Raw genomic sequence first — 25000 nt, 5'->3', positions numbered from 1 at the left:
TATTCTCAAGTTAATCTCCAAGATTTTATGTATTAGCTAAAGACTTGACCTCTGTGTAGCAATGTATCCTAACAGTCCCAGGATTCTGAGAAGGCCTAGGAGGTCCCATTAATGACTGCTTGCTACTTTTCTTTCCACTTCACTGTTGATTTCACTTGAGTTTAGAATTTGGTGTCTAATTTAAATAAAGAACCTTATGAAAAATTCTCAAGTTCTCAAGAATAACAAATAGAATGTATAATTAAAGCAAAGACACATAAACAACAAGTTTTTTTAAATATATATATATATATATTTAAAATATATATATATATTTAAAATATATATATATATATATATATATATATGAGGAGGAAGAGAGGCGAAAGAGAACAACAGGAATATAGGTACTTTGGTAGTTTGAATGTCTCTTTTCAGTGGCTGGAAGATGTGTCCCAGGGGGTGGATCCTGAGATCCAGCTCAAAGGTGTGTTTGGGGGAGGATCTGAGGCTAGCACAAAGGTATACTGAGAGGTTCTGGCAGGCTCCCTACTACTGGCTGCTGTTGGCTGGTTGCTGGCTGACAGTGGTTTCTTTTTCTCTGCCTGGATTTATGAATGGAAGCCATTTTCTTTCACCAAAGATGGAACTTGCCCTGGATCTGTAAGCTTGAAATAAATGCCTTCCTCCTATAAGACTGTGTTGGTAGGATGTTCATTCCAGTAATGTCAAACTGACTGCAACATAAATTTGGTACCTGAGAAGTGCAGGGCTCCTGAGGCAAATCTGGCCATGTGTACTTTGGTCTTGTGGAACTTGTGTGTTGATGGAGTATACATGGACTTGGTACTTGTCACTGCAGAAGCCTTACAGTGTGGTAAATCAAATTTTATGGGCTGTTCTGGTGACACTTTGAATGCTAAGTGCAGAGAGAATTGTGTTGGTTTATGAATTTCAGAGGGGAAGGGAAGACAGCAGAGAACTTTGTCAGAATGGAGCTATTGGCATTAAGGCTGTCTGCATTCTGCTGCCCATGCCCTGAGAGTTTGATCAAAGTTAAATTTGAATGTAATGGACTGATGTGCTTGGTGGAAGATATAGAACTGAGAAATATAAGATTTAAGGTTGGGGAAAAATAATTCCCATTCCCATCCCCCTTTTTCTTGTACCTCCTTGTGCATCTGGCTTACATGGGTACTGGGGAATCAAACCTGGGTCCTTAGTCTTTACAGGCAAGTACCCTAATGGCTAAGCCATCCCTCTATCTCTAAAGTTGGAAAAAAAATTAAGCAGATTTAAAGTTACTGGCACAGAGACAGGTTTTAGGTTACTGAAGCTGTTATTGTCAAGAAGATGACCACCATTAACTGCTTAACATTGAAGCAATGAAAAGGATGCCTGAGGTAATGTCCACCCAAGGAAAACTGCCTAGAAATGTAAAGTCTTTTGAAAGATGACTTAAAGGTAGAATTCTAAGGCCTGAAGATCAAGATATATTTACAACCTGGATTAGCATAAAATCGCTGTGTCACTGTATACCTGGTATTGGCTTTGGAAGCAGGAAAAGTACCTGTAAGTGGGTCATAAGTGGCACACATTTCCAGAGCCACTGCTGAGATTTGGCATATGAAGCAGGGTGTGAGGTCCCTGGGAGACAGTCCAGTGAGGTCATTGGAGGTACACCATAGTTTGCAATGGAGAAACGAAAATGTTTTGGAGCTACCACGACTATGCAACTGTTACAGTGGAGTGCCATTAGATCAGGATGAAAGTTTTTTCCTGGCCACTCAGCTTAGCTGGAGTGATACAAATTAAAAATTCAGAGATTTTCATCAATGGTTTATGAATATCAGACTTGAACTGCAGATGTTTGATATTTACCTGGTGGTTATTGAGTTTGCATTGGTCCAAATCTCCCTCGTTATGCCTTATAGCAACAGAAATGTTTACTCTGTACCATTATATGTTGGAAGTATATAATTTTAGGTTTTACAGGACTTACAGTTAAGATATAGTCTTAAATCTCAGATGAGACTTGGGACTTTGGAACAATCTTAAAATTGGTAAAGGTTATAGGGACCTTTGAAGTTGGACTGAATATAATTTACAATGTAAGATGCCCATGAGTCTATTGGGGGGCCAGGGTCAGAATGTGGGAGTTTGAATATATGTCCCCTACAGACTCATATATTTTATTAAAGCTTGTAACATTGGTCTCCAATTGCATGGCAGGAGGTGGTGTTCATGGGGACAAATCCTGAGGTCCAGCCAAAAGGTATACAAAACCCAAAGGTATGCTTTTTTGTGTTTGCTGGCTGGTGGTGATGTCTCTGTCTCTGCTTGGAATTACGAAAGGGAGCCAGCTTCTTTTGCCAAAGAGGAAAGTTCCCCTGGACTTGTAAGCTTGAAATAAATCTCATCTTTTCACAAAACTCTGTTTGGAAGCCAGGAGTAGTGGTGCACGCCTTTAATCCCAGCACTCGGGAGGCAGAGGTAGGAGGATTGCCATGAGTTCAAGGCCACCCTGAGATGACAGAGTTAATTCCAGGTCAGCCTGGACCAGAGAGAGACCCTACCTCAAAAACAACAACAACAACAAAAAAAAACCCTTGGCTGTTCAACCAGCAATGTGGAACTGACTACAAAAGGCATGTCAGGCCCTCTTGCCATGCAAATGAACCTCAGCCACATGTACCACATTGTATATCTGGCTTTGTGTAGGTACTAGGGAACTGATCCCAGGCTGGCAGCTTTTGTAAGGAATTACCTTTAACTGCTGAACCATCATCCTAGCCCCAACAACATATTTTCTAAAAGTAGAACTATAATATTATATTCTATTTCCCAAAATCAATATATATAAACTTTATGTCAAGCAAAGCATTTTAAAAATGTTTTGTTTATTTATTTGAGAGTGACAGACAGAGGGAGAAAGAGGCAGAGAGAGAGAGAGAGAGAGAGAATAGGTGTGCCAGGGCCTCCAGTCACTGCAAATGAACTCCAGACACGTGCACCCCCTTGTGCATCTGGCTAATGTGGGTCCTGGGGATCAAGCCTCAAATTGGGGTCCTTAGGCTTCACAGGCACGCACTTAACTACTAAGCCATCTCTCCAGCCCTCAAGCAAAGCATTTTTAACCACTCAGCCAACTCTCCAGCCCCAATAACTTTTTCATTATGTTTCTGTTTTATACAAACATCTGAATTTAAACACAGATGTTGACAAAAACTTAATACAAAACTAAGCAGTGCTCTCAATAATATATTATCCAGAGCTGGAGAGATGGCTTAGTGTTTAAGGCACTTGCCTGCAAAGCCAAAGGATCCAGGTTCAATTCACCAGGACCCACGTAAGCCAGATGCACAAGGAGGTGCACACATCTGGAGTTCATTTGCAGTGGCTGGAGGCCCTGGCATGCCCATTCTTTCTCTCTGTTTCTCCTTTCTCTCTCTCTCACAAATAAATAAATAAATAAATAAATAAATAAATAAATAAATAAAAACATTTTTAAAAATTTAAAATATATATTTGTCCAACATTAACTTGCCCATGTGAGATACTATTTCTAAATGACTTTTACAGGTCATCATCTTCAGAACATTGCCTAAGACATTTCATGCTGACTCACCTATGTTTCACCATCAATGTTCCAAGTCCAAACACAGCCTGGAATTCCTTTCTATACTGTATCCTACCTACAACATCCTATCTATTATTTAAGGACTGAATCACATAGACTTAACTCCCTACAGACTGTTAAAGCATTTTTTTAAATTTTTTATTTATTTATTTGAGAGCGACAGACACAGAGAGAAAGACAGATAGAGGGAGAGAGAGAGAATGGGCGCGCCAGTGCTTCCAGCCTCTGCAAACGAACTCCAGACGCGTGCGCCTCCTTGTGCATCTGGCTAACGTGGGACCCGGGGAACCGAGCCTCGAACCGGGGTCCTTAGGCTTCACAGGCAAGCGCTTAACCGCTAAGCCATCTCTCCAGCCCTGTTAAAGCATTTTTTTGACTGTATGTGTATGTGTGTGTATGTATGTGTAAGTAAGTAATATTGGATGTGTATGTGTGTGCTGTAGTGTGATGTGTATGGTGTGACACCACATACACTCACCTGTGATGAAGATGCTTGCCTACAATGGCTGGAGCAGAAAATCCAGTGCACTATTCCATCAGTTTTCCTCCAGGTCTTTTTTCTCTTTTGTTTTTCTTTTTATGAGCTGGAGTCTCTTTACTGATTCTGGAACTTGTGAAACTACAACAGTCCTCGAATGTCTGTGATGCTACTTTCAAGAGTGCTTGGCCATGCTGGCTACATATAAGGGATCTAGAAGATTGAACTCTAGAGATCTCAGACCCCCTTGGACATTCATGCTTGAGCAAGAAGTATTCTTAACCACTTAGCCACTTCTCTAGCCCCACTGAAGCATTAAAATTTTTATTTATTTATGAGCAATGGACACAGGGAGAAAGACATAGAGTGAGACAGAGAATGGGCACATCCAGGCCTCCGGCCACTGCAAAGGAACTCCAGACACATGTGCCCCCTTGTGCATCTGCCTTATGTGGGTATTGGGCAATTGAGCCTTGAACCAGGATTCTTAGGTTTCACAGGCAAGCATTTAACCACTAAGCCATTTCTCCAGCCCCTAAAGCATTTTTAATTAATCATTCTGACACTCAAAACCACAGCACCTTTGAATATTAAGCTATCAAACATGAGAATATATTTTAACTTAATGATTTTTACAGGTCTGAAGACAAGAGTGTTGAAGTATTTTAATGCAAGGGCAGCCAGAGCTAATATGCATGGTAGTTTCTAAAATGTTCCCTGGACCCTTCTTATTTATGCTGTTCTATATCATTTTAACCAATGTCTTTGTGGTGCAATGGGTTAACATTTTGGCTGTTAACCAAAAGTTTCTTGGTTGAGCCCTTCCCATATTGCTTTAACCAAACTCATTTCTTAATCAGTTCTGCCTTGTAGCTGTTCCTTGTCTTGCTGAATAGATTGTGAAGTTTACAGATTATAATACCTATACATAGCAAGTACCCAGTTGATACAATATAATTGGATAATTTATACACCATCAAGTCAGTAAGTTTCCTGTAAACTACTTTTAAAGGAGTTTTTGTTGTTGTTGTTTGTTTTGGGAATCAATTATTCTTGTACACATTTTACATTTAGAATTAGCTAATCAAAAAAGATATCATAAATGAAAATAAATAAAAAATGTCCCTCAGGACTATAGTATTGTACAGCTAGTTTACTAATATCATTTAAACCAAAGTCAACAATTATTTACTCTCACTGATATAAGTTCTGTGGTCACCAAATCAATGTCTAAGAAAGATACAAGAAGATACCAGAAGCTGCAAGAGAAATTTAAGTATCTCAAGGAATAATACTGCTTGGGAGTTACCACAATTTGCCTATAGATTTGTGGAATCCTGTCAACAAAACTAAGAATTTTACTATTGCTGTTGTTATCTCTAGTATATCATTATCTCATATTATTACTTTTCTCATTTGAGATACTCAGAGGGCTCCACATATTCATCTATATGTTATAAATCAATATAGAAGAAATGCAACACAATGACACATACTCCTTTTGTGGGTTGTGGGTTGTGTAATGTTTGTGGTATTACCTGTATCTATTTATATTCCTATTGCAAGGCTTAATCTAATGTTAATCTAATCTTTAATTTAATCTTAATTTATTCCTAAAAATGCAACCTGGGCTAGACAGATGGTTTAATGGCTTAGGTGCTTGCCTGCAAAGCCAAAGGACCTAGGTTTTATTCCCCAGTATCCATGTAAAGCCAGATGCACAAGGTTGTACATGCATCTGGAGTTTGTTTGCTGTGGCTAGAAGCCCTGGAACTCCTATCCTCTGTCTCTCTCTCTCTCTCTCTCTCTCTTTCTCTCTTTCTCTCTCTCTAATAAATAAATAAATAAATAAATGAAAAGCAACCTATGTGTATTTCTGTAGTGTGCATTTTCCAAGTATTTCAAGGTTTCATGTGTAGTACCACTGTAGAATAATTAAGATTATTTCTAGGTAAAATGCTCTCTTTACCTCATCATAGACATATCCATGGCAATTCAAACAAAACCAAAAAATCCCTTTAAAGAAACTTCTCTATCCCTTGTTTATCAGTGTTTCCCTATATGCATATCATCTGATCAGGTGGAGTCCTTGAAAGATTTTTAATTACAGGGTGTAATTTAGCACAATATATTTTATGTATTTTATATTTTGATTGATTTAAAAGTCTAATGTAAACCAACACTGACCATTTTAGTCACCTCACTTATAATACCAATCATGCAGCAGTGCTAAGTGCTTAGGAGTATAGTGGGGAACTGGAGAAATTGCTTAGTGGTTAAAGCACTTGTCTATAAAGCCTAACCACCCAGGTTTGATTCCCCAAGACCCACACAAGCCAGATGCACAAGGTGGCACATGTATTTGGAGTTCATTTTCAATGGCTAGAGACCCTGGTGCACCCATTCTCTTTCTCTCTGTCTTTCTCTCTCTCTCTCTTTGTCTGTCTCTCTCAAACAAACAAATGAATAAAATAAAACATTTAAAAAAAATAATATAATGGAGGCTGGAGCAATGGCTTAGCGGTTAAGTGCTTGCCTGTGAATCCAAACAACCCTGGTTTGAGGCTCGATTCCCCAGGACCGATGTTAGCCAGATGCACAAGGGGGCACACGCATCTGGAGTTCATTTGCAGCGGCTGGAGGCCCTGGCATGCCAATTCTCTCTCTCTATCTGCCTCTTTCTATCTCTGTTGCTCTCAAATAAATAATAAAAATAAACAACAAAATTTAAAAAAATAATAATATAATGTGCTTGGGGATAAAATGTTTGGGTTTGAAGATTTTTTTTTCTAGTAGTTCTATGACCTTGAGAAGCCACTCTATCTATCTGTACCCCATTTTCTTTACCCATACAAAAGGGACACAAAAATATGTACCTTTTACAAGTAGTATGGTGATTACAAGACCTTTTATACATATGTATAATACTCAAAACAGGGCTTAGGCTAAAACTGTTCAATAAATATTAAGATATAATCATTCTGTAGTTGAGACCACAGTATGGTAGAGATACATGAGTTAATGTTTAAGAATTATATAAGCTTTTTTTTTTCTCTAAACAAGTCATAAAACAAAGATATATATGCTGTAAGATATTAGATGCCAGATACTCGTGTTACTAAAGAGTGGTTTTCTTTCCTTAAAAGACTAAAGTAAAAAATAAAGAAAATACCACAGTAAATTCCTATAATTGATCCAAAGAATTGTTTGCAAACATATTCCTAATCACTAAATACTAACCTAGAAAGCTTGGGTCATTTCTCAGATCATTTTAGGTCTTGTGCAAGCTAATTTCAAAGGAGAGGTGCCATTACTGGTATGCAGTGTTCAGAGAGCTTCTATAGTTATTCTCCTTGGTTATCCATCACAGAGCTCATCATTAGCTTGTTAAAATCATTAACATACATGCATTGACTGGCCTGGGTCTGTCTCTCATTTGTGGTGCACCCTGGGCTATATGAAGTTCTATACTACACATTAAGGTATAGAAACTGACTAAAAGATATAAATTTTAAGAAACCTAGTACTTTATTTCTCTCTCTCTCTCTCTCTCTCTCTCTCTCTCTCTCTCTCTCTCTCTCACTCTCTCTCTCTCTCCATATGCATTTAGGTATTTATATCCCAGTTAGGAAATAAATATTTCTACCAAAACGTATTTATGCTATAGATTGAATCTTGTCCCCTGGATCTAAAATGATGTAAAAGAAATTCATCCCATTTTGACAGAAAAAGTCAATGACATCATTATTTTCCTTTGCCAGTCATTAATTTAACAAAACCTTATTGAGCTGTCTTCTACATAAAAGGTTCCATAAAACTTTTTTTTTCTTTATTTTTATTTTTAGTATCAATGGACTAGTAATCTAGAATGGGAGAGAAAAAAAAAAAAAAAAACTCCAATTTTGCTAGGCATAAATGTCCTAAAAGAACCAGCAGTTAAATGATATAGGAGTTCACCACTAGGTGAGATTATTTTCCCGTGATAATTATTCCAGTGTATTAAAATGCATTACTATTGGAATTTGTTGAAAGTCAGTAAAATAAAAGTAAATTCAGATGAACATGAGAAAAACTATAGACCATCGAGGTTATAAAACCCATGCTGGACTTGGCCATCCATTATCATAACATTTTCCTCTAGCAATCTGAAAATTGGTACTGCTTTAGGATTTGAGGTATCCTGCACATTAAATTTCAGTACTTTCAAGAGTTCTTAATAACATATATGTTGGATACTCCTTCAAAAATAATTAATTGTGTAGAATAACTAAAATATAACAATACTTGAAACATTGAAGCCTTACTTTAAAAATAAAACTTACTTGCCAGGTGTGGTGGTGCATGCCTTTGATCCCACCACTTGGGAGGCAGAAGTAGGAGAACTGTCATGAGTTTGAGGCCACTCTGAGACTACATAATGAATTCCAGGTCAGCTTGGGCTATAGCAAGACCATACCTTGAACTCCCCCCCGACACACAAAAAAAAAAAGAAATAAAATTTACTGAACAACAACAAAATCCTAGTGAGGTTTGCTGATTTTAGTATCATTCATAAGATTATGATAAGGTAAATTTAATAGCCTTACCTGAAAGGTATCTTTAGAGAGAAGCCTATGGAGTCTGGAATAAATGATCTCCCTTGCCCTTCTTTCATCTATTGGGCATCTACTATATACCAATTGTCTGCATTATTAGAAAGAAGATTACAAACTGTGGGTACTAAAGGGCACAAGTGGAACAGGGTCTATCTTGTAAATCATTTTTTTAGTCCTTCCAAATATGGGAAGATATGGTCTGTTCCTTTAAATGGATATCAAAGTATCTTCACTTTAATTTTAAACCTTATTTTTTCCATTAAGTTAATAATTGATATTTCTTCAAACTGGAATGTAGTATTTTGAGTGCTTTAAAGATTATTCTGTCCACAAAATAGAAGACTTCAAATTCAATAATTTTTCTTTTTATTCCACTACCCACCATTTACTATAGAAAAGCAATGATTTATCTTTCCTGCCTAAAGAAGTCATAGTCACTTCCCAATTTAATATAATTTATACTTAGGAGAATTACAAAGATATTTGGAACTTCTTTAAATAATTTTAGGGAAAGTGGCATTTAGTGGAAGAGAGATATAATTTTAGCTATTATTTCCTGACACAGTCAGAAACTGAAATTAAAGTACTTCTAGATGGAGATGTTGCATCTTATTACAAGTAGGGGAAAACATAAAGTATTCAATATAAATTATGTGTACATCACTGGAATAGAGGCAGATGGGGACAATGGCTGCTGTTCTCCCAGTTCTCAACCTCATAGAAAAAGTAAAACATATATAAATGTAAATCTGATATGACACAAAAAGTGATGACTGCCATGGGATAGAAAACATAGGAGATACAATATAAAAGAGGAATATTCCATGAGGGAGGGAGGATTCTTTTTCAGGTAGGCTTGGCAAAGGAAAATCATGCTCTGAGTGGAAACAGGAAAAATGGAGACTCTTAGATGTGGTATGAGTGCCCACAATGGAGTAAGAACAAAATGTAGGAGTTGGAATGGTCTCAGAGAGAATAGGGAGTGTGGGCAGGGGTATGTACAAAACCAATGACAGTATGATCCTTACTATTGAAACCTTCCTCCTGGAGAACAAAGTAAAAGATATAGCTGTTAGTGAAACAGGACAGGGAGAATGCCCAGGCAATAGGGCCCTGTAGAAGGTAGATAGCTTAACCCTATAACCATGGCACTGACTGGTAAATCCCAGTGCCAAAATTAGATTACATTCCACAAAGATCTATTGGTCAGAAAGACCCATGAGGGCCCCCAAACAATGCAGTCCATTGTCAAAACATTTACCTACACTTCAGAGGTAAATGATACTTCAATATTTTGAAGGCACCATAGGCAGTGCATACAGGACATCATAAAGTCATGCTGAAACCTAGAAGAAAGCCAATTCCCTGCAGGATAGCCCTCATAGTGTTGGAAAGTGCTATGCAAGTTGTTGTGGAATAATGGAATAATGAACAAGCAGGGACAGGGCAAGCAGGCTAGCTACATAATCAACCAGCTAGACAAGAGTACATTCCTCTGCAAATGGTGGTACATAACCTATGTGGGCAATTAACTGTTCTCTGATTGGATATGGGACCCACTTAGTGGGAGAGAACTCATACTTGGTACTGATATCCAAGCCAGAATCCCATACATAGGAAGACCATAGAGTCCATAGACAAATTCCTACTAGCCTGTGACCAAGAAGAGTGCTTATATCCATCCAAACTCTCCTAAATGACTGAGTTTACCCCTTTAATCCATGCTGTTCTCACTCTTGGTTATAGAACCTGTTTTGTTAGATAATCTGTTTTGTTTTACAGAAAGCAGTGAAAACTAGGCAGAACCAAGAAAAGATGGCTGACTGCCTAGCACTAGTTGACCCACTTCCATCGCATCTGCCAGGGCCCACAAGATATCACAGAGGAAGTGGTGATCTAAACATTAGTGTTCCCTTCACTGCTAGCCAGATAACCACTTCCCTGGAGTTGGCAGTAGATACTGAGAACACTCAAAATGCCTCCAAAAAAAACTTCAGAGATTACATAGAGTTTATCACTAAAGTAGTCTTATGACACACTTGTCAAGGTACAGGGAACATTGTAGAAGAAGAGGTGGAAAGATTGTTAATGTTAACGTTGGAAGGAGTGCCTTTGGGCATCCCTTCAGGCTGACTGATGCATTCATGACCTCACCAGGAACACCAATAACCACACTGAGGGGGGCTCTCAGTGTATTGAGGGCAGACTGAGGTTAGGAAGAGATGTAAGAGTATATACAACCTGATGTAAATACAACCAGCACTTGATAGGGTCCTACAATAAAATTTATAATCAATTGAAAAAGGAAAAAGAAAAGCAGAACATGGTGAAAAGCCTTGAACTGTGTGTCGTAAAGTATAAATTTATGCCTTTTCTGCTGAAGGCTTATTGATGAATTTTTTCAGTGGGGGAAATGAAAAGTTTGCAGTTTTAGGAATACTATTTTGAAAGGTCTAAACTGAGTGAAGGACAAGGGGAGAAAGGTCAACTAGTGAGGAGCTTACTAATGCAACGTGATAAGAAAATGGTAGCCAGTACAAAGGTAGAAACAGCTTGTATCACATAAGCGTTCACTGCATCCTTATTCAACAAATGAATGAAATGGGACCATGCAACCACAAAATGACAGTTGATTTTTTTTTTTTATTCTAGTTAATCTCTCAGTTTTATAGTTACTCAGAATAAATGTATAACTTCAAACCACTGAGGAATAGTTACATTAATATACTCACTTGCTGCCTACAGAAATGTGTTGCTTCTTTTGTTGTGAAAATTATAAGGACCTAAGGCACCAGGGAAAGGCTGAAGAAGTGTTATGTTAATGTTTGACTACACCCTAAAGCAAAGAGTCCTATTACAAGGGGAAGGCTTATCTTTTTAGATTGTGGCCACAGAGCAAAATCCTTGGGGGAATGTAAATTGTATTCACTTTCTCCTTATTCAATTCTAAGTGAAAGGTCCTATGCACTTTTACTGGTTTTCTTTAGAATAAAAAAGGCCTATGAGTAAAGCTTTATTACATTGAAAAGTTCAAAATATACTTAAGTCAACAGATTCTAGACTAGCATCATTAGCAACAGTGTTTTCTCATCTTTGCTTATTTAGATAATATCAAGAATAATGATTAATATACTTATATGTTATCATGGTATATGAAAAGCAGGCACAATGTAAATATTATCAGGTTTTGACCATTATTAGTACCATGAAGCTTGGCTGAGGAATAGTTCAGTGTTATAGTACTTGCTCCTGAACATACAAAGTCCTAGGTTCAATACCTAATAACACACACATTATCATTCTGTATCTACCTTTCAGTCAGTCAATCAACTAATAAATCTGTCTGCCTTTCTAGCTATCTAAATGTAGTGTGTGTGTTTGAATATACATACTATGAAACTAGTGATAAAACAATTTAACTCTTTAAAATGTATTATGTATATCAACACAAAGAAAAACATAGTGTAGGGCTAATATTTACAATGTGGACAATTCTAATAACCTTAATTTTATCCACTTGCAAGTCAAGACTAAGTATTGGATTAGATTGCAATTATTTTTTATGTGGCATTATAGGTGATTTTCTTAATCCTTTTTTGCCATATAGCCCTAGCAATTTGAGAACATTTTAATACATTTAACACAGTTTATGTCTTAAAAAAAGGAAGAACCATCTTTTTACTATGAAATATTCTATATCTTTTTTAAAGTCCTAAAAAAATCTATCTTTTCTCCCTCTTAAAGTGATGCAATATTTTAGGGTTCAGGGTTTCTAAACTTAAGTACCCAACTTTGGATTCTTATTCTATTAATAAAGAATTTATAAAAATGGACTTAAGAAAAATAAAGTATGATTTGCTGAGTTTCTTTAGAGAGAAATCACAAATTTTGGGATGTTATTTCAGGGAAATTAGGGTCTAGGAAAAGTCTGGAGCAAAGTCCCAAGCATGTAGAAGATACAATATAGTTCATGAGGTTCATTTAAGAGGAATGGAAGTCTAGGAAGAGGCTGGGGCAGAGCCACAAGCACATAGAAGATATAACCTTGGAGGTTATATAGGAAGACTTACAAGAAACATGAACTCAAGATATAAATGAACTTAAAGTTATAAAAAAAAGTTTGCTTTTAAAAGAAATATTTTATTTTTATTTTTTATTTTTTTGTTTTTTTGAGGTAGGGTCTCACTCTAGCCCAGGCTGAGCTGGAATTCACTATGGAGTCTCAGGGTGGCCTTGAACTCATGGTGATCCTCCTACCTCTGCCTCCCGAGTGCTGGGATTAAAGGTGTGCGCCACCATGCCTGGCAAAAGAAAATATGTTGTTAGTACTTTAAAAACTGATTACCAGGGGCTGAAGAGCTGGCTTTAGTTATTATGACATTTGCCTACAAAGCCAAAGGACTCAGGTTTGATTCCTCAGGACTCATATAAGCCAAATGCACAAGGCGGCACATGTGTCTGCAGTTGGTTCACAGTGGCTGAAGACCTTGGTGTATCAATTCTCTCCATTACTCTTTCAAATAAACAAAATAAATTTTAAAAAGGAAAAAATAGTATTAAAAAACTGATTGCTGGGTCAACACTAATGTGAATAAGGTTGATTTGTGGCTCATAAAGAAAATATGTTATTCACTTATGATTTAATTCTTTTAGAATGACAATTTAGATTTTCACACTAAAAGTTAAGAAAATTACAGTGATGTGAAGCATATTTTACGGAAAAATTTAAGTCTTCAATACACAGAACAAGTATGGCAAGGATTTTATAAAATAACTAGGAATAAAAATTTTTTTCCGTTGTTGTTACTTTTGTTTTTGTTTTGTTTTGTTTTTGGAGGTAGGGTCTCACTCTAGCTTAGGTTGACCTGGAATTCACTATGCTGTCTCAGGGTGACCTCAAACTCACTGCAATCTTCCTATCTCTGCCTCCTGAGTGCTGGGATTAAAGTGATGCACTACCACGCCTGGTTTAGGAATAAAATTCTTAATCCCATTTTATCACCTAGGATGTTTATAAAACAGCTCTTTATTAATGTGGTTCAACTTTTCCAAATTTCTCATCTTTCAATATTTTGTACATTAAAGTAACACATGAAATAACATTACTCATGCTGAAAGGGCCAATCTTTTTTTATTTTATTTTTTATTATTATTATTATTATTATTATTATTATTATTATTATTATTATTTTTCAAGGTAGGGTTTCACTCTAGCTCAGGCTGACCTGGAATTTACTACGTAGTCTCAGGGTGGCCTTGGACTGATGGCAATCCTCCTACCTCTGCTTCCAGAGTGCTGGGATTAAAGGTGTGAGCCACCACACCTGGCTTCCAATTTTTATTTTGCCATAAATGTGCTGGTAACTAGCTGCTGCCTCTAGGAGAGAAACATCACTCTAGTCCTATAGAAATTCAGAACTCGCCTCCTTATCTCATGATGTAAAGGACACTTTCCACTCTGCAAAAAAAAAAAAAACAACTGTAACTGCAAAAAGGCAATTCAAGGATTGGGGTAAACAGATGACTCCTCATTCTGTTTATTTTTGGATATAAGTGGAAGTCACTCCACTAAACTTCTCATAGCTTTTCTTCCTGGATGGACATAAATGGATAAATCAATTTAATTTTCAATTTAAACCTAGGATGTAGTAGTAATCCTAACATGCCTAATATATACTTTATCCTGTTTGCTTAAATGTGCAATCATTCAGTGTTTGAATGCAAAGTACTTTCCCAAATAACTATTAGGTATGTTTCTCTTCCAAGACATATTTTCACTATTATTTATGTAGCTTGAAAATATATCCTATTTGTCAGTAGATCTGACTCTGAGGTAGAGATTCAAAATTCCATTTAAAGTCAATAGAACAGAGAACGACAACAACATGTAAATTTTTGTTATTTTGTAAATTGCATGTGTATTTATCTGTTTCAAAATTTCTCTAAAGTTTCCTGCCTTTATCTTCAACATCATGTTGAAATTTGCTCAAATTTATGGAATATTATTTAAAGAAACTGGACTTTACATGGGCTAGAGGCTTACTGCCACATGATTGTATATAGTGTTACTCTGATATTTAAGGAAATATCCACAAGGGAATTAAACTTTATCCAACTAGAGGAATTTATAAAAATAATAGAAGTGACCTAAAGACAAATAAATTCTCAATCTCCAACTCAAATTAGTGGAGGCACATTGTTACCATTCCTTTTCTCTCTCTCTTAAATGGATAACTTCAATAAACATTCAGTGCAGTTCAGTGTCAGCTCTAAGGACCCTTCCAGTTCTCAGTTAATGTCAAGAGAAATAAAAGCATAATCACATCTTATACTGGCAAGTAAGGCAGCTTCAACACTGTTCCCCCTCTCCGTTGAGCAACCTATCCCCAAAATTGTCTTTGACTTACTCTTTGAATCATGTTTCCAGCAGTAATCACATGGTGTATGAATGTATGCCTCAGTTTCTCTCTAATTTCATGCAACCACTTGGATTGTGATTGTAAGAAGATCTTGCTCTCACAGTCCATTAGTTAGGCTTATCACTATGCCTATCACACTGGTAGGTAGCTCCTCAAGTAGGTTGGAGTGTTGCCTGTTTTTTGCCATTACCAACATGCCTTGGGGGCATTTTACTCACTTTCTGCTGGCTTTTAGCAAAGCTGTCTCCTGGGATATCTTGGCAGAGGTGGCTTTTCATCTATTTTTTTTTTTTTCTGTCCTTCCTTCCTCCCTCCCTCCCTCCCTTCTTTCTTCACCTGGGTTTCCTATTGCTCAGTTTTCTACATTGGCTCATATGGCTCAGGTGAGTTGGTGTATCTAGTTTCTGAGGCTGGCTGCTCAGCTGGCACTATTCTTTTGCTTAACTATTGGATTGAGTCAAACACCAGCTCTTTCCAAACTATGCATAGTGATGCTCAGTTCTAAACATGTGAATGGAACAGGAAATAAAAACAATCACATGCCTTCTATTCTTAACATAGTGCAGCCCTTCCTTGCCTGATTTGTTATTTCTAAAGTGTATCTAAGCCTTTATTATTGAAGTTGTAAATCTATTGACAGTAAGAGGACACTGTGTGGTCAGTGATTGCATATTCTCTTGCTTTCTAAGTATCCTTAGGGTGCTACTCCCCTTTAGTTTTAAAGAAGGAAGAGTATTCTAACAAGTATGAGTTTTCACTGGTTGTGTTAAACAATTTGTTCACCTGTTTATGTTACATTATACTGGCACTTTTATAAATTAATCCTACAAAAGTGACAAATGCAGTTTATGGAAAGCATTAATCTAATACATTTGTGTTTTAACACAGCATTGTATTTTTTAAATTGGTAAATTATAATTCTTCTAAATGGGTCAAGTGAATGTCACCTTCCCAAGTGCTTTGTCAAAAGCTGATGTTAAAATTCAATTTGGTGTGCAAAATCTTCACCTTTTCCGTGGTCTAAAAGTAGAGAAAATTAATATTCAAGCCATACCTGTTCTTTATCCATTTATTCAATAACTCTTTGACCCTTAGAGAAAGGAAATTTCTACAGTTCAACGAATGTCAGTGCAAATCAAGATGTATCTGGTAACAAAGCATCCTCTCTAGATATAAAACAGAAGCAGGAAGCTGTAACACTGTCAGCTAAAGTTGTCTGACACACTTTGTCTAAGTGGTGGGACTTCACACCATGGATGTCAGATAGCATTTGTATAGTTCTATAAAAATCCTTCAAAACCCCATAGGAACCCACAAATTTCCACAATTGGCACGGTGGGGATATAACACATTTGAGCATAAGGTACTGTACCTCTGGTAGGATCTTTTTATTAAGAGGCACTAGAATGAGTTGTAAGTGCCACATACAGGGACTGGAATAATGTAAAAAGAACAGCAGCTACTGATGCACACACGCAGCATTTTAAAAAGGAGATAAAGAGCTTGCATCATCATAAGTTCTGCACAATCACTTTGGAAGGAAATCTCAAAGCTAACTAGCAAAGTTAATGAAAAAGTTTGGAGATTAAATAAAAATTGAATTAAATCAGAACAAAAATTACAAGAGGCCTAGAAAGGTTAGGGGAAAAAATTAAAGGTGACTGAAAAAGTATTAATGAGAAAATCTATGACAACATGAGAAGCCAAAAAGTACTTTCATGTTTGGAACATCCTAACACAAGATAATGATCCAAAACACCAGTGAAAATAACATGGATTTAACAAGAATGAAAACAATGAGAAAGAGCATTCCACCTGCACAGATTATCTGTCACTTTAAACTGTCTTCCTCTGAAATACAGACCCCTGCACTTTCAAATGTTTTTGACCATACAGAGAGATCTTAATACCTGTAGAGTTTTACATGAAATATTCCCAACAAAGGTACAGGATCTGCCAATCCTCCATGTGCCTCCAAATCATAATTAAAATTTTATGGGGAGGAATGAGAGTACAGGGAAGACATGTAATGTTATATACTTTAGTGTCTTAATTAGGTTTTATGACTATTCATGATTTAAATTTTCAATGTTGTGTTATACATGGGAGCCTATGTGTCCCATATAGCTGTCTTTGTCACAAACTGTTATAGACAACAGATGCTGACTTGTAATCACAGAGCAAGACCCAAAGAGATAAACCACCCCTCACAGTATAGCCAAGGCCCAGCTGAAACCACAGAGGACTTGGGGAGATGAGCAAGAGTGCTGCTTCCATGGTGAGCCTGACTATCAGTACCACATGAAGGAGACAGTTGCTGAGGATACTCAATACATACTAAAGCAGAGATCCAGAGGCTCCTAAGCACTCATCCCTGAAGTAGACCCAAAACACACCCATCACAGCTCAGGGAATTTTTTTTTTTTAATATATATATATATATTATTTGAGAGCGACAGACACAGAGAGAAAGACAGATAGAGGGAGAGAGAGAGAATGGGCGCGCCAGGGCTTCCAGCCTCTGCAAACGAACTCCAGACGCGTGCGCCCCCTTGTGCATCTGGCTAACATGGGACCTGGGGAACTGAGCCTCGAACCGGGGTCCTTAGGCTTCATAGGCAAGCGATTAACTGCTAAGCCATCTCTCCAGCCCAAGCTCAGGGAATTTTGTGAAGAGGGAATGAAAACATTGTAAGAATCACAGGTTGGGATGTCATATCCAGAGGCATTGCCTAACCTCCAATAGCTGCTGCTCTCACAACACATAACCCACAATCCCATGGGGAAGACCAGCAACCCTACTGAGGAGGGAGCCCAGTGGAATGGGAGCAGGGACAAGGCAAAGGACTGTACCACCACATGATGTATCCAAACTAAGTATGCCCATAAAAAAAATAATAATAATAATTTTTAAAAAAGGTCTGGTTATGCAGAACAATGCATTAGACATGATAAACTAGTGATTAATTAGGATGCATAATATAATCTCCACACAGCACATGATGCTCTTCATTTCCTTACTCTCAAATTTTGAATTCTAAGGACACAACAACATGATTGTCTCATCTTACCTATAGGTTATCAACATTTGCCATGGAATACCATTAACTCTCAAACTTTACGGATTTGCTTTCATGGTTGCTTTCAACCAACATAGAATATTTAGCAAGTAGAACTTTGAGATGCCATTGAAGGTCAAGTGGATCAAAAATGACACATAAGAGAAGCTGCAAAACTCAACAGTATGAGACACAGTAGTCAGAAAGAATACCTCTATGGCATGGACAGCTTTGTGCATAAAGCCCTCAAGACAAGGCCTACTGGGGAAGAGCAGCCAATTTCACCTCTAGCTGCAGGATTTGAAAAAGTCTCACTTAACATTTTACAAGAGAACTAAAGGGGGAAACCTGACCCAACTTATTGAGAATGTGGTAGAAAGAATTGTTTACTAAAGAAGAAACAGTGGATTTGGCTAAAAATGGGGAGTACATCATTAAATTGCACTTTTGGCCTCAGATTGAGAAGAAAGGAAGTGGACTGAGTCTGAGAGTTTAAGGGTCTATTCCCAGTGTTTTCTTCTCTTTGGACTAAGTCTAACACACAAAAAAGTTAAGTTCACATTATTTTTGACTAAAATCAGCATTAGATCTTTTCTCTTTGGCAGAGGTATGTGTGTGTGTGTGTGTGTGTGTGCGCGTGTGTGCGGGTCCAGGTATGTGTGCACATGTGTGTGCATCAATTGGCACTGAATCTGTTTCGACCTCATTGATTGAGGTAGTGTCTGTCACTGGAACCCAGAACTTCTCAATTCTGCTAGTCTACAAACTCAGCCCAGCTAGCCTTGGAGATCTGCCTGGCTCCACTTCCCAAGCACCGGAATCCAAACTCAGTTTCTCATGCTTCTGCAGCAAGCACTTTACCCACTGAGCCATAACCTCAATCCCAAACTTAAGTTTAGTTTCTTTTCTTCTTTCTTCTCCTTTCCTTTCCTTTCCTTTCCTTTCCTTTCCTTTCCTTTCCTTTCCTTTCCTTTCCTTCCCTTCCCTTCCCTTCCCTTCCCTTCCCTTCCCTTCCCTTCCCTTCCCTTCCCTTCCCTTCCCTTCCCTTCCCTTCCCTTCCCTTCCCTTCCCTTCCCTTCCCTTCCCTTCCCTTCCCTTCCCTTCCCTTCCCTTCCCTTCCCTTCCCTTCCCTTCCCTTCCCTTCCCTTCCCTTCCCTTCCCTTCCCTTCCCTTCCCTTCCCTTCCCTTCCCTTCCCTTCCCTTCCCTTCCCTTCCCTTCCCTTCCCTTCCCTTCCCTTCCCTTCCCTTTCTTTCTTTCTTTCTTTCTTTTTCCTTTTAGGGTCTCACTATAGCCCACACTAACCCAGAGTCCACACAGTTGCCCAGGTGGGCCTCAAACTAATAATGATCCTCTTACCTCACCCTCCCATGTGCTGGGATTAAAGGCATATGCCACCATGCTTGGTTAACTAATCCTAAATTTTAAACAGTTTCTAAAGAAGTAAAAACTAAAGGAAAGTAAGTTGCTTTATACCAATAATTTTACAGAACATTACAATTTTAGGCAATACAGGAATGTTGGTCTGGAGGTACATCAGGACCAATATAATTCATTCTAGTGATCCTCAGCTCAGATTCAGAAAAGCAGTATCCTTTACACTTGTTCATACAATAGATAACACTATAAGTCTTTGAACAAAACTAGAAAATAGATATTAAAAAATACTAAGTAAATAATTCTATTAGTAAATACTTGATTGTAAAGCCTCTTGGAACATTTATTTGATATTTGTATCATAAAATTTCAGTAATTTGTTTTTTATTTGTTTTCAGTAAGATAAAATTTGACAAATCTGGATGGATAATCTCAAATGAGGTAAAGAAGCTGGCAGTTTCTATCCATGTATATTTAAGCAATTACAAATACTTATTCGTTAAATAATAAACAGTAAAATAAAATTTAAAACAGATATTCTATCAACATAGAGAAAAAAATTCTCTTACCTCTTACATAAAGATGAACATTATCATAAGCTATTTTTTTTCTTAAAAAAATATCTTTTCTCCTTCCTTCTTAAGGGGTCCACCAGCATCACTAGTTTTTATTATTTTAGATATTTGTAAAATTAAGCTTTTTGTAATTAATTACTATCTCCAGTTTTATTCTTCATAGTTAGTACAGTAATTTTGAATACTTCCTTGATATAGTGGAATTCACTAAGGGTTTCATATGCTTCTATGTATAAAAAATAGTTTGTCTGCTGAAGGAACTTGTTATTAACTTCAGTGTATCAGTAGAACAAATGCACAGGTACATATGCATACACACCAAACACACATGGCTATTCATTTTAGTCATGGTAGAAGAGCCAGTCTCTGGAAGCATGGAGCACAGTTGAGGTTCTGAGAGAAAAATTACTTGAGAAAATCTCTTGGGAAATAAGAACATTATAGTTATGAAAGGCAGAATTTATACAAGAGAAAGAAGAGGCAAAGTAGAAAAAAGAAAATATAGAAAAATAAATATTTTGTGGCTAAATAAATGAATTCATTTGACAAATCTTTTATTTAGGGCAATATATAAAAGTAAAAACTGGAAATGGAAGGACAGTGATAATTTCGTATCTCTGGTTCTGCAAAAATGTGTAAGTACCAGCTTATGTCTATTTCTTTTCCCCTTCCCCTGCAGTAATGTGAATGTCCCCCAATAGACTCAGATTTTTTTTCTCTCTCCCCTTCCTTCCTTCCTTCCTTCCTTCCTTCCTTCCTTCCTTCCTTCCTTCCTTCCTTCCTTTCTTTCTTTCTTTCTTTTTTAATTTAAAAATGTGGATTTCAAGCTACTCTTCTGGAAGGAGTGTCACCTGGGGGTTGCGGTGGAGATCCTGCATTCCAGCCCTAAGGTGCTACTGGGGGCAGATGGTGTGAGCTCTGCCTGGGTCCTGCTGCTGGCTGTTTGGATGTCTCTCTCTACTTGGATCTGTGAAAGGCCAGCTTGTTATACCATCAGTGGAAACTCCCCTGCATCTGCAAGCTTGAAATAAATCCTATTCCTCCTATTTGCTGTGTTTGTTCGGAAGTTCATCCCAGCAACTTGCGGAGCTGACTATGGCATTTTCTAATTTGCAGAATATTTTTTTCTACCAACTTCAAGTATCCACATTCTACCACATAGAAACTTACTATTATGGAGTTGAGTACAAAATTTAAACAAGCAAGTCCTTTTGTTTCCCCCTAGAACCTAAGACTATTTAAGATCTTAGATGCCATAACTAAGATTCTGAAGTGATCACTCTCCCTCTGATCCTGTTCTCTTGTGTCCTCTATTCTCTGAACTTCAGCTTGGATATGAGTTTTACTAATTTTTTTCTGTGTCCTTAGGCTCCAGCCAGTTGTCTTGTTCTCATATTTCTTTAAATTACTTTTTTTTTTTTTTTTGGTATCAACTCCTTGCTTTCTATTACTGTTCTTGTTCTGAAGACAGATACTACATCCTATGAAAATTCATGTTCTGCATCTAGTTCTCCCAATTCCAAAGCATCTATGATATACATTATTTCTGTTTTCATGGTGCATTCAGCACAATTTCAGATGGTTCCTCTCCCTAAAGCATAACATTATTCTATCGAACTAAAGTTCAAAATAGTAACATGTTCCAGAGTGACTAAAATAAACACCTTGTTTTCATATTTAAACCACTGAGAAGTCTGGTCCTGTCTTCATATTTTGTAAATTCTTTATCCTTATCTAGCCCTATAAAAATTTTAGGGCACATGTTAAGAGTTCCTGATTCTGTATTGGTGTTGTTTAAATTGGGTTTCAACCATTCCTTGCCTACAATTCCAGGTAGTATTTTCTTATGCCCAAATCCAGCTTCCCACCAATTCTGAGTAATTAGCTCCCTGCAATAAATTCCACTGTCAGTAGCTGGAGTGATAGCTTAGTAGTTAAGGCACTTGCTTGCAAAGCTTTGGTTTGATTCCCTAGTATCTATGTAATGACACCCCTCCACCTGCTGCCTCTTATTTGTAATAACATCAACCTAACTAACTCCTTCCAGGTAACACACACCCGACCTTCATTTTAAAAAACAACCATATGCTACTTAAATATTTTGGAAAATACCTTTTCCATTTCTGTTTAATTTCCAAGGTACTTTGAAATATATTTGATTATATGCAAACAATTTTAATAGAGAGAATTAGGGCAATAGTTACTCTTAGCTTCACCTCACACAAAGTAAAAAAAGCTTAAGATGTCTTTAGTATAAGCATTTTATAATGAAAGAAATATAGAATACTGGGGTGATATGCCACTCATATTTGACACAACCTACAAAGTGTTCATGGTAGCAGTGGAGGAAGATTCAAGTATGAATGTTGACTCAGTATTTCAAAAGATAATTAAAAACTCGATTTTGATGCATCTTAAGAAGAGACAGGATTCAGGCTTCCTCTAAGTTTTATCTTTTTGGAAGTCTATTTCTAACAGGCAAAAAGCTTTGCTATTTCTCTGTGGAAATAAGCATAGGTATTTATATAAATATGATTTTAAGTGAGCGTAAATATGATATATTAACTTTGAATATTTTAATTCTTTTTGGGGGGGTTGGAGGGTTTCCCTGGAATTCACTATGTAGTCTCAGGTTGGCCTGAGACTTTCCGTGACCTGTGTACCTCTGCCTCCAAGGTGCTGGGATTAAAGTTGTGTGCCACCATGCCTGGCTGAATATTTTAATACTATAAACCAAAAATGGCAGTATATCACACATTACATATATTTTATGTATTATTTATATATACTATTATCTCCTCTACTCTGAGATATTTCATCATTAAAGTTTAATAAAATTAATAACAAAATATCAAAAATTGCAATTCCCAAGTGAAAATAAAACTAACCTAACAATGCCATTGTTTAACCCAATTATTATTTCAGCTTCCAAAATATGCTGAATAAACTATTGAGACATTGTATTTTTATTTTAATATTCTCAGCACTGGACAATCACATTTGTGAAAAATGTTTCTACATCTTCTGTATGTGGTTGGTAACAGCTTCTACATGCTGCATAGAGTCAAGGGGAGGTGTGCCAACATCTTACAAATGGTTATTATAAATGCCTTTCATTTCACTGAAATAGGTCTTTTTTTAAGGGATGAAACCTGGATCTAACTCTTGTTTGCTCTTTAACGTTCCATTGTTTTACCATTTTATAGAGTGAGGCAGCATTAGCACATTCAAGAGAACAAGGGAGAGTAAAAGGCCTCCAGCTACTCCTGCACGGCTGGCAGGATAAAGTAGGGATATGAAAACTTTTGTCTGATTGCTCACTTCTCTTGCTTTAGAGTATTGCTACTCTCGAGAGCATATATTCATGTTCTTTTTACTTCCAGTTTTATTACTTCTTTTGTATTATTTAATACATCTAAAGACACTTCCAAAAGACAAATTTTTCCATTTTGGAAAAGTAATGGTTTGGAACCTAAAGAAACACATTAACATTCACAGGGTGTTTTTCTCAAAGATGATAGAGTGAAAGTGCAATAAACCAATTAGGTATATGATCTAAAAGACATTGATATGTCAAATTGAATCGGATGTTTAAAAAAAATCAACAAAAATAATATTTTGTGAAGGGTCATCTGAAAATGGCACATATAAGAGTATATATTGCTGTCAGGTCTTTAACAAGATTCTATTTTTTTAAAGAGCTGGGTTTAGTACCTTATACTTGTAATCCCAGCAGCACTCAGGTATCTGAGGCAGGAGGATTACTGGTCAGCCTCAAACTCATGCCCAAAACAAAAATGAAATCTCACAACAAGACAGAAAAAAATAACTTCAAAGGAGGTGAAGGACTAATCTACCTTACCACTGTGAAGTTGGAAGATTATGAGAGCTTTAACAAACATGGGCATGAGTTTTCATTCTTCCCACAACTCAACAGTCCATGTACTTCATTATTCAGAGTCTAATTATTTTCCCAAGAACTCTAATTCCTACCAGGTTCAGTACTGTTTAGTAAACAAAAACTCTCAGGCCTGACACTATTGAATAAGAACTGGCATTTTTAAAGTGTCATACACATTTTTGAAATCCACAATACATCAATTTTTAATACTTCTACTCTCTTAGCTCCATTAAAAAGATGGTAGAGGAAAGATTTTAGAGTAATTAATGATATAGTTAGCTGCTAAATATTAATAGGAATGGTAGTCTTGCATAAAATATAACATATAAACCTTGCCAATACAGATGCACTAGTAATTAAACTTGAATATGTAATTATACTGATTTATAAGACAGGCAAAAAGTTACACTTTACTAGCTCCTATGTAAACTGTGGGTAACAGTTAAACTCTGCATTTTACGGTTTATAAAAATGGGCAATGTCTTGAATACAGTTCATAAATGGTTTAGAGACCTGGAATAATATAAAAATTATGACAACTTATTCCATCATGAAAATTCTTATTTCACCACACAAACCAAACTATAACATGACCCATAAGATCTAGGCTCATCTGAGACACTGCTTTATGCCCAAAAGGATGTTAGAAGTACTACAGACTTATAGAAAAATCACCAATATCACTAATTATAAGACATTTAAGGGAATTTATAAGATGAATTAAAACTGATTTTGATATACTTTCACTTCATAAACACAGTACAATTTAACTCTACTTAAAATTGTTTTTTTTTTTTTTTTTTACTTATACACCATGATACAATTTTAAAAGATACTAGATTTTAGGAGCATAAGAATGTATTTCCATCCCTGTGAGAGTCTTTTAACCACACTTACATGTGTGGCTGAGGTGAGCACCCCGGACTGTTGTTCCCATTGCTGTCGATGTGGTCCAGGGATCCATTGAGGTCTTCATGCA

General features: G+C 36.8%; 1 protein-coding gene across 15 annotated transcripts in view; it reads right to left on the bottom strand.

The window, feature by feature from the left end:
• The window catches only part of Foxp2 (forkhead box P2), a 567416-nt gene that overhangs the window by 9488 nt on the left and 532928 nt on the right, over positions 1 to 25000 (bottom strand). For all 15 annotated transcript variants that reach the window (XM_045160021.1, XM_045160025.1, XM_045160029.1 and 12 more), the window contains one exon: positions 24919 to 25000. This exon is cut by the window's right edge and continues 82 nt beyond it. In XM_045160021.1, coding sequence (XP_045015956.1) covers positions 24919 to 25000 — 82 coding nt within the window. The remainder of the gene's footprint in view (positions 1 to 24918) is intronic.

Source organism: Jaculus jaculus, chromosome 10 (genome assembly GCF_020740685.1).
Source record: "Jaculus jaculus isolate mJacJac1 chromosome 10, mJacJac1.mat.Y.cur, whole genome shotgun sequence".
In the NCBI taxonomy this organism is placed as follows: domain Eukaryota; kingdom Metazoa; phylum Chordata; class Mammalia; order Rodentia; family Dipodidae; genus Jaculus; species Jaculus jaculus.
The sequence above is the reverse complement of the archived record's forward strand: the minus strand, read 5'-3'. Positions and strand labels throughout refer to the sequence as shown.